Source organism: Zalophus californianus, chromosome 11, assembly GCF_009762305.2.
Source record: "Zalophus californianus isolate mZalCal1 chromosome 11, mZalCal1.pri.v2, whole genome shotgun sequence".
Classification (NCBI taxonomy): domain Eukaryota; kingdom Metazoa; phylum Chordata; class Mammalia; order Carnivora; family Otariidae; genus Zalophus; species Zalophus californianus.
Window position 1 is genome coordinate 62,463,889 of NC_045605.1, and position 10,386 is coordinate 62,474,274.

General features: G+C 43.9%; 1 protein-coding gene across 1 annotated transcript; it reads right to left on the bottom strand.

The window, feature by feature from the left end:
• Positions 1 to 1,034: 1,034 nt before the first annotated feature.
• On the bottom strand, positions 1,035 to 2,875 carry MRPL17 (mitochondrial ribosomal protein L17). Its single transcript, XM_027578000.2, has 3 exons — positions 2,348 to 2,875; positions 1,950 to 2,018; positions 1,035 to 1,604 (listed from the first exon to the last, which is right to left on the bottom strand). The coding sequence occupies exons 1-3, from the start codon at positions 2,603 to 2,605 to the stop codon at positions 1,329 to 1,331; spliced, it is 603 nt and encodes a 200-aa protein (XP_027433801.1). The 5' UTR covers positions 2,606 to 2,875; the 3' UTR covers positions 1,035 to 1,328.
• Positions 2,876 to 10,386: the final 7,511 nt, after the last annotated feature.

The window sequence follows — 10,386 nt, forward strand, 5'->3', positions numbered from 1 at the left end:
GCTTTGAGTGTCTACTATATGTCACTCAAAATATGTCAGAAAGAACTTTCTGGCAATAGCGTGAAGGACAAATTAGAGGGAAAGAGATGGGAGAATTTTGTTGGGAGCAGATGAATCTTAAGACTCAAGCAGCTGCAGTGAAAGAGAACAGAATAGCTGTCCCTGAAGCTATTATCTACCTGCTAGACCAGTGACCCCTTCCACCCTCACCCTTACTTTCTGACAATGGTTGGGTTTAGCAGGCCAAATAAACTCTGAAGGTCCAGCCTAAGATAAAATCTCTTCTTTTCACTGTACTAGAGATATGGGAACTGTCAGGCCTTGGTGCCAAGTGTTCAGGCAGGGATGATAGTTCCAAGTCTTCCATGACTACTACCCTAGTCAAACCTCTGCGTCTGAGGCATGGGCAGCCTGGCTGGGCTAAGTCTGGCATCACAATAATTAGTGGATATCAAGGAACTTCCTACTTCTCATATGCTCTGGCCATTCTGAAGCCGGATTTCCCTTTTCTGAGTTCCCAGAGAAGCCCAGTTTTGACAACAATAAAAACATCCAGGACATTCCCAGCACATTTAACTTCCTAACCCTCCTCCCACCTCAACTCTCTCTTTATTACCACACCCCCCACTCCCACTCCAAGAGGAAGGAGCTTATCCTTTACTGAATACTTCCACCCCCTTGGCCAGGAAGGTGGTACATCTGAGTTCTCAGATCCTCTCCTCTGAGGCCTATCTGGGGCTGAGGGGAGCACATGAGGGTAATGTGATCCTGCCTAGAAACAGAGGAATAGCTGTAGTGTTCCTTGAAGTTTCCTAAGGTACCAGATTATTATGGAAGATTCAATTCTAGATGTTCAGTCTCCTAGCCTGTCAGGAAGTAATCTTTCTCTAAGAAATCCCAGGGGCTCAGTCTCCATGCTAGATGTCAAAAATCAATCACCTTTGGAGGCCAGTTTGGAATTATAGGATAAAAGCCCCATGAAAACTGGCATTAAGAAAAACAAAACTGCTAACCAAACACAACCCAGAATGAGAGCCAGAAACATAAGCAGTGAATTTACTAACCCACGGAGACTGAACATTTGGATAGTTCTCATTCTCCAGAAATCCCAAGGGCAGAAAAAAAACAAACCCATATACATACATATATTCATACAAAGAATTTTATCTACTGCAAAGAGATGATTATCTGGCTCCCCAGAAGCTTCTTGTCTCCATTAAAACTGTCCATTAACAACTCTAGCTCCAGTTCTTCTTAGAGATTAAAAGAGCTCCAAAGGCCTGTGATCACGGGCATTGATGATCATGCCACACACCGTCTGGCTCCAGTTAAATCCCTGGTGTTTCAGCTGTGTGGGAGCTGTGGATGCTTGCTTTCTGGTCCTGCCGCAACCCTTGAAGCAGCTGGTTTAGAAGTGTAAGGTTGCTGTCTCTGCGAGGCAGGGGCAGGGGTGGGAGGCAGTTCCCTTTATACTCTATCACTGCCATCTTGGCCCGATCCTGCTTACTCCGATTTGGGATCTGCAGCATTCTCGTGTAGCCCCCATTCTGACCTTGGTACCGAGGGGCCAGTACTTGAAACAGCTTTGGGATCAAGTCTTTCTCCTAGAGGGGGAGAGTTATCCAGGTGAGAGAAGAATCAGGCACCACTGCGGAGACACATTTAACTTTCAGCACTTCCAAAAGTAGGGTCCAAACACATTCACGCAAAACTCTCCCATCCCCTAATGTGGTAGAGTCAAAGTTACACAGAAGGGTTACAGGCAATTGTGCAGGTTGATTCACCTAACATTCAACTAACTTAAGTCACACGTTTCTAATTTAGTTCACAACATTTGTCTGTAGGTGAGTGTCTTAGCTTAATTCTGCCCAGTTCCCCCTTTCTCTAACAACCCCCTCCCCAACAGGGAGCAAAAGATGAGATTTGGGAGGGAGATACGATGCACTCACCGTAAGCCAGAAGTCAGCCATGCGCATGGCTTGTTCGTTGGTGTCTCCCAGCTTCCCATAGTCGATGAGCTGAGGGGACATAACATCACTGATCCAACCCGAGTGAGAAAGGAGGCGCAATCTTACTTCTCTAATGTGGGACCGCAACCCATTCATTCCACCAGCAAAGCATCCCTCTAATTAGGCCACTCCTAACTCCGCAGCTCTAACCAGTCGTCCATTTGAGGGGCCGGAGGAAAGGGGTCAACTCAGGGTACTAGGGGATTCAGACTTTGGGCGGGGATTGCCACGGTATCCCACTTGTCCCCCAAGTCCAGCCGCATCTCAGGCCAGATGCTCTTGGAGGACAGAAGGATCCCGCCCCCAACTCACTCGCCTTGCGTGGCCCCGCCCCTCACCTTCTCGGCATAGCCCCTCATTTCGTCCACGCGCGCCCATGACGCTTCGATGCGTTCGTGTCGCACCAGGCCGGTAAGCAAGTTCCGCAACAGGTGGATGCGGGACTCCGGACCAAGGCCCAGACGGCGGAATACACGGCCATGGGAGATGGCGGCGGTGACGGACAGCCGCATATTTCCAACTTCTCTCCGCCCCTGTGAGGCCGGAACTGGAAACTCGAAGGGAGACGCCGAGGAGACGGCTTTGGGAGGACGCATGCGCCTTACCTAGGTGCGTGGTGGACGTGTTTGCGCATGAGTATCAGAGCCTGCCTCGTTGGCAACCTGGGGGAGGGCGGAGAAGAGGTGTTGGCTTCTTCCAGAGGAGGCCAGCGGGGCGGGCCTCGGGCACTCCTTGTCGCTCCGGGGAACCAGGCGCCCCCTAGTGTGGGACCAAGCGGTCGTCGAATTTCTCTTGGGCTGCGTCAGTCATCTTGTGGCCTCTAGGGCGACAGGAAGCGCCGCGGAGCCTGCTGGGAAAGTGAGTATCTGAGGGGAAGGCCCCCCCCCTTTCCGCGGAGGAGCCGAGGCGCTGTAGCCTGCGGCCCTGCCGCGTCGGAGCGGTGGCGAGCCCGCGTGTCTGACACCCTGAGCGTGTCTGTTTGTCACAAAATTATTTCCCGTAATAATGGGGAAATGAATAACAGTGATGCTCAGAAAAGAAAAGCAGTTAACTGAACATTTTCTTTTGTTGAAGTACATATAGTAACCATCCCAGTTAGAAAGTACAGCAAAGGAAAAGTAATGGGTTAATACTTTTTAATTACATCCGTGTATTTTTTTTAAAAGGTGAGAAACATACCCATGCATTTGTGTTCATGTGCAGTAGCGTTCTAGTTTCTGTTTTTGAGTCTTAATGTCTGCAAATTGGCAGACACTTTGCAATCACTTTGTCAAAATTACTCCTTGTTGTGGGTTGAATTGTGTCTTTCCCCTGCCCCACCCCCAGAAAGATATGTTAAGCCCAAACCCCTCCCAACCTCCACCGCACTTCCATCAGAATATGACCTTATTTGGAAATAGGATTATTGCAGTTGCAATTAATTATTAAGATGAGGTCATACCGGAGTAGAGTGGGCATCTAATCCAAATGACTGGTGTCCTCAAAAAAACCAAAAACGAAAAAACAAAAAAACCACAAGTGGAGAGACAAACACACAGAATGAAGACAACCATGTGAAGACTAGGGACACACAGGGAGAATGCCACGTGACCAAAAAGTCAGAGATCCCAGTTAGGCAGTTGGGAGCCAAGGATCGCCAAGGATTTCTGGCAGACACCTGAAGCTAAGAGAAAGACATCGAACGAAATTTTCCCTAGATCCTTGAAAGAATTCATGGCCCAGCTGTCACATTGATTTTGGACTTCCAGCCTTCAGGACTATGAGACAATAAATTGTAGAGCAGTGTATTAGTCTCCTAGGATTTTAGGAGACTAATAACATATTCATGTTCAGTAGATAGCACACTTAGATTTGTCACTCTGTCCTCGCTCATAGGTAACCAGAGAACACTTCTTGTTAATTTTAATTTTGAAAAAGTTTCTTTTGTCTGAAGTAGTTAGGAAAAGTCTTAAACATATGGATATGTTGGCATAGATTTATACAAATCCTGTTTCACAATAAATTCCGGAAATTATAATACTGTCTGTGTCTTATTTCTTTGGGATCAATTCTTGCAGTTTTCAGGATTTCCACAATTGAAAATTCATCATAAATTCCTAGTGGTAAAATCTTGTGAAGATTTTCTTCAGCTAAAGTCAAGAGGATAAACTGACACTGTGACATTATTTGATGCACTGCTTTAGAAGAAATGTCCACTTTGTGAAAACGTACAGCATCAAACATTGTCCTTAATTATTTTTGTCAATGAAAGCCATCATCTCTTGTCTCTTCTGGCAGTCCTCAAATTTTGATTCTTTTTTCTGTCAATTTCCTTACATTTTGTTGTTGCATAGTTATATCTTCACAATTTCTGTGAGCTGGTATTCATGGGACAATTTTAAACCTTGGTGTTTTACTGTGTGTTGTTCAAGGCTTATTCTGGTGGTTTGCAGATATTTTTGTGTCTGATTAATCTCATCTGATACGTTACCTTAATAAAAAAAATAACTTGGAAAAGAAAAATCTTGTGCAACTAAAATTGTTTATTTTAAATTTACTGTTTTAAAAGTAGGGCTATGTTCTGCTAGAAAGGTTAGAGTCCAAAATGCACCAGAAGTGAATTTGGAAGATCATAAATTCTTATGAATTTACCATGAAAAGTAATGTATGTGGCTGAATTTGTGTAATTGATATTTCCTCAAATTTACTTTTCATGTAGAATAAAATATTTGTAGTGAATTAGTTTAAAAAGTGATAATTTGAAGCCTACATAGATATTATAACTCAGCAGTAAGCATAACAACTAGAATTTAGACCAAAAAAAGATTTTTATGTGAGGGTTATTGTATCACTAACACTGTTTAGCATTGTTGTGTAAGGTGATAAAAATCAGGTTGACTTTTGGTTAGTTTTATTACTTTTTTTTTTAAGATTTTATTTATTTATTTGAGAGAGCACGCGCATGGGTGGTGGAGGAATAGGGGGAGAAGCAGACTCCTTGCTGAGCAGGGAGCCAGACCTGGGGCTTGATCCCAAGGTCCTGGGGTTATGACCTGAACCGAAGGCAGATGCTTAACCCACTGAGCCACCTAAGTGCCCCTAGCTTTATTACTATTTTAAAATCCTTTACACATAGTTCACCTCCTTATGGTTTCAGAAGGGCAGATTGCTGCCACCTCCCCACCAGATACCAGATGGCTCTGAGTGTCCAGCTGAGCCTCCAAGGAAGGTACTCAGATGAATCTGAGTATTCTGGGTGAGCCACGACTTTGAGTAACTCTGTTGAGAGTCCAAGTTGAGCCCCTGAGGCGGTGTTGGTAGTGACTGTAGCTAGTCGGGCAGAGGTGAGGAAAGTTGTCCTAAGCAGTGTTGTGCAGCAGCTGAAGAAGAAAGACCCCCGTCTATAGAAAATTGTTACACATGAAATTTCATAGCTTCTGCTGGAAGAAGGGGGTTGGACTTGGTGCACACTACTGCAGAGAACCCCATTGTGATGTTGTGATATAATGTGTGTGTGTGTGTAGTCTTTGTCCAGGTTCCTGTCACAGAGTGAACATTTCCTGAGTGATGGTAATGAGAGTGTCTTTTGTTATCATAAAAGCCCCTTTCAACCATACCTGAGTTTATGCTAATGAGGTGTCTCTTGGAGGAGGGGGGCTGGTTAACAGAAGAACTAACCACGTGATTAGAGTGATTAGAGGGTTGGTGCTTTCCCTTCCTCTGGGGAGGTTGGAGATTGACCTAATCATCAATGTCCGATGATTTAGTCAATTGTGCCTGCATAAGACCCCTAAACAATGGGGTTTGGGGAGCTTCTGGGTTGGTGAGCACATAGAAGTGCCTGGAAATTCAGCATGTGCCCAGAGAGGGCATGGAAGTTCTGCACCCCTTCCTACATACCTTGCTCTATGCATCTCTTCCATTTGGCTGTTCCTGAGTTGTACCTTTTATATAAACCAGTAATAATAAGTAAAAGTGCCTTCCTGCCATTCTAGCAAATTATCAAATTTGAGGAGGTGATCATGGGTATCCCCATTTTATAGGTGACAACCTGGGACTTGCAAATGGCCTTGAAGTGGGGGACTGAAACCTTAACCTGTGGGGTCTATGCTAATTCCAGGTAGTTAGTATCAGAATTGGCTTGTAGGACCCCCAGTCAGTGTCTTTAAAGAATTAGAGAATTGCCTGGTGTGGAAAACCCACATATTTGGGGTCAGAAGTGTTTTAAGTAGAGAAGTAATATTTTTTCTGTACTCTGAATGACTGCATCCTATTCTGTTGAAGCTTCCATGAAGCAATGTCCTGGGAGCCAGTACAGGGAGTTCAGCAAGGGATGTGGTGATGATGGGAAGCAACTGTCAGATCCTAAGCCAACTTGTGGTTCTATCTCTAGAATCCTGATTGTCTACAAGTATCATAGGTCCTGATTCTTCATGTGTGTTTTACTTTCAGGTCAGGGTCTTAAAACCTCTTTGGATCCAATGTTCTGGGAAGGATAAGACAAAGATAGAGCCCATGTCTGGTATCAGATAGAATTGTGATCATATTAGAATCAGTTAAAATGAGTTTTCCACAATTAGAGTCATTAGGATATTGAGGATAACTATAAGTCAAACATCCCAGATGGAAACAAGACACCTTGTAAGCAGTTGAATTTAGGAAAAGAAGTTACTGATATATAGGCATCTAAAGTTGAGGTGGTCCAGGGCTGTAGAGAGACATGGAGTTTGGGCAGAAATCAGCATAACCGTCTGTGGTGGTGTTTCCCTTTGGAAATGATGACTAGCTGTTTCCAGCTTGGCTTACTCTCTTCATGTGGTGTTCTTTCCCCTCCTTGCTTCATTTCCTTGTATTATTAGTGAGATGAACTGCCTGCTGTTGGGATTATAAGGTCCTTCAAGGTCAGGGAAGGACTCTGACTCAGGCATCTCCTCTCCTACTCCTGCTCCTCTACCTCCAGCCTAGTGCTGTGCCTTTTTTTTTTTTTTAAGTCTTTTTAATACAAGTTTAAAAAAGAGAATTTTGATTTTGTTTTTTTGTTTTTGTTTTTGTTTTGCTCTGTGTCCCTGGAAGATTTCACCTTTACTTGGAACAATTTTTTATCCCTCCCTTTTGTCTTTCACTTGATAGATACTGAGGATTTCCTATGTGCCTTGGTACATTGCTTGTGTTAAAAAACAAAATTCAGCTGAGTAAACTTGAAGATCCAATTGGCTTTATTCAATAATTCATGAATATAGCAGGTCCCATCTAGCAAATAGAAAGGAGCTCTGAGGAGTTGTATGAAATGGAAGGTTTTTATAGGCAGAAAGAGGGTGAGACAAGGAAGTTAAAAAAGGATTATTTTAGGCAAGAAGCCCAGTGTCAGGATATACAGACTGGGACAGAGAAGAATGGAAAGTATATCTAGGGAGGCAAACAGAAAATATCCAAAACAAGCAGTAAAAAAAAAAAAAAAAAAAAAAAAAAAATCACACCCAGTTCTTGCATTCATAGCATTTATATTATAGGAAAGCTATTTTTAAAAGGAGTTGTGTACACCCTTGGGGGTACACAATGACTTTGCAGAAGATACACATGTATGGATAATTTTTTTAAAAGATTTTATTTATTTGAGGGGGAGAGAACAAGCCGGGGGTGGTGGCAGAAGGAGAGGGAGAAGCAGGGAGCCCGACATGGGGCTTGGGGCTTGATCTGAGGACTCTGAGATCATGACCTGAGCTGAAGGCAGATGTTTAACCAACTGAGTCATCCAGGCGCCCCCTTGTATGGATAATTTTAAGGTAATTTTTACCAGGTCCTAAACCTCCATATGTCTCTTCTAAAATTGATTTGCCTAGGAATATGTCTGTAGTAGAAATAGCATTTTGGTTCTTTTTTCCCATCTCACTTTTCATGTCGACTCATCTCATTTTTTAAAAATAAAGCCATTCCTTTTGCCCATTTTGAATCTTATTATGGTACACTGTTCCCTGAGTAAAAAGTCTATCTAATCTATCTTAGAATTAGAATATTCAAGACTTATAAAAATCATGCTGGGGGGCACCTGGGTGGCTCAGTTGGTTAAGCGTCGGACTCTTGATTTCAGCTCAGGTCATGATCTCAGGGTCATGAGATAAAGCCCCGCATTGGGCTCTGTGCTGAGTGTAGAGCCTTCTTGTTTCTCTGCCCCGCTCTCCCTCAGCCCCTCCCCCTGCTTGTGCGTGTACTCATGCACTTGCACTCTCTCTCTCTCTCTCTCACACACACACACAGACACACACACACAGACACACACACACAAAATCATGCTGGGAAATAACCTTCTACAAAATGTGTTCTGTGTTTTCATTAATTTCAGTAATGAAAAAACTTAATGAGTATCTTTATTCACTTAAGTCTCAGTTGTGAAGTTGTTCAGGACAGTCACCCCCCTCCCCCATGTGCCACTTTGGCATGTGGGTTATTTTCAGCAGAAGTCATTGAGACCCTGTGAGCTCAAGAGAAAGTTTTGTCCCTTCCTTAATCATGCAGAAAAATCTAAATTGGGGGTCTTTCCCAGAATAAGAATTATTAACAGAGATAAATTTTATCTGAGTTACCCATCTGTATGGTAGGGCAAACATCTCATTACCAAACATCTGCTCTTTTTATTTTACTTTTTATTTTATTTTAATTCCAGTATAGTTAACATACAGTGTTATATTAGGTTCAGGTATGCAATATAGTGATTCAGTGATTCCATCTGCTAAAAAATCGGCTGATAGCCTTATGGGGTTTCTCTTATATGTAACTTATCTTTTGTCTTGCTGCTTTAAAAATTTTTTCTTTATCACTGCATTTTGCCATTTTAATTATAATATGTCTTGGTGTGGATCTGCTTTTTGTTGATTTTGTTGGGAGTTCTCTGTGCCTCCTGGATCTGGATATCTGTTTCCTTTCTCAGAGAAGTTTTCAGCTATTATCTCTTCAAATAAATTTTCTGCCCCCTTTTCTCTCTCTTCTCCTGGGACTCCTATAATAGGAATGTTATTACATTTGTTGGAGTCACTGAGTTAGTTCCCTAAGTCTATTCTTATTTTGCATAATTCTTTTTTCTATCTTTTGTTCAGCTTGATTACTTTCCATTACTCTGTCTTCTAGGTCATTAATTTGTTCCTCTGCTTCTTCCAGCCTGCCGTTCATTCTATCAAGCATGTTTCTCATTTCATTTATTGAGCCTTTTATCTCTGCTATGTTATTCTGTATCTCTGTGTTAATGGTCTCACTGATGTCCTCCACGCTTGTCTCAAATCCAGTGAGTATCCTTATGATCATTGCTTTAAATTCTCCATTAGGCATGTTACTTACATCTGTTTCACTTAGATCTCTGGCTGTGGCCTTATCCCATTCTTTCATTTGGGACAAATTCCTCTGTCTTCTCATTTTGTCTAAGTCTCTGTGCCTGTTTCTGTGTGTTAGGAAAATCACCTACATCTCTTGTTCTTGAGGGAAATGGCTTTATGAAGAAGTCCTGTAGTGCCCTGCAATGTAGTGTACGCTGTTCCCCAGGGCCTGGTGCTTCCCCAGGGTGTGCCCGGCATGCTGTGTTCTGCCGCTGTTGTGTTCTGGTTGCTCTATCCTGCACGCCAGTCATCTACAGAGGCTCTCCTTGCCTGCTGGGGGCAGTGTTTCGTCCCTAGCCTGAATGTGATGAGTTTTAACTGGGTGTGTTCTGGTCTGCTTGTGAAATGAGACCTGTCACTGGTGCTGCCACAGGAACCAAGGCCTTACAAAACTCCCATGTTGGGAGACAAGGTGTTCACAGGGGTTGGGCCCATCTTACAGGGGAGTCCCCTTCCTCCCGCTGGTACTGAGGCAAGCATCCTGGGAGGGACAGTTCCACTAGAATGTAAGGGGTCAGGGCCTGATGTAAGCAAGTTAGGTGCTATGCTGGTTTCCACAGGTGGCCCTGTGCTAATGCTGAAGGCTGGGGGAGGGAAAGGGCAGCTGCCAGTTCCTTTGTTCCTGGAGAGGCCTCTCTGTTAACACTGCCTCTATGGTACATGCTTGGAGATAAGCAAATAATCCCGCTGTGTGCCCGAGGCGCTCTTTAGATTGCTATTTCCAGGCTGAATGTCTGCAGGCTATTTACCTGCCTTCTAAGAGAGGTCCCAGTGCCTCTGGGCTCTTCTGAGCCAAGCCCAGTGACCTTTACCACTTCAGGCTTTAGGGACACCTGGGTGGCTCAGTTGGTTGGGCATCTGCCTTCGGCTCAGGTCATGATCCCTGGGTCCTGGGATCAAGTCCAGCATCAGGCTCCTTGCTCGGTGGGGAGCCTGCTTCTCCCTCTGCCTGCCACTTCCCCTGTTTGTGTGAGTGTGCTCTCTTTCTCTCCGCATGCGCATGCATGCTCTCTTTCCCTCTCTCTGACAAATGA

Coding starts and splice junctions, on each gene's coding strand:
- MRPL17 (XM_027578000.2), bottom strand. CDS start 2,605: ATGCGTCCTCCCAAAGCCGTCTCCTCGGCGTCTCCCTTCGAGTTTCCA. Junction 2,019..2,347: donor TGAGGGGCTATGCCGAGAAG/GTGAGGGGCGGG, acceptor ATGTCCCCTCAG/CTCATCGACTATGGGAAGCT. Junction 1,605..1,949: donor TGGCTGACTTCTGGCTTACG/GTGAGTGCATCG, acceptor CTCCCCCTCTAG/GAGAAAGACTTGATCCCAAA.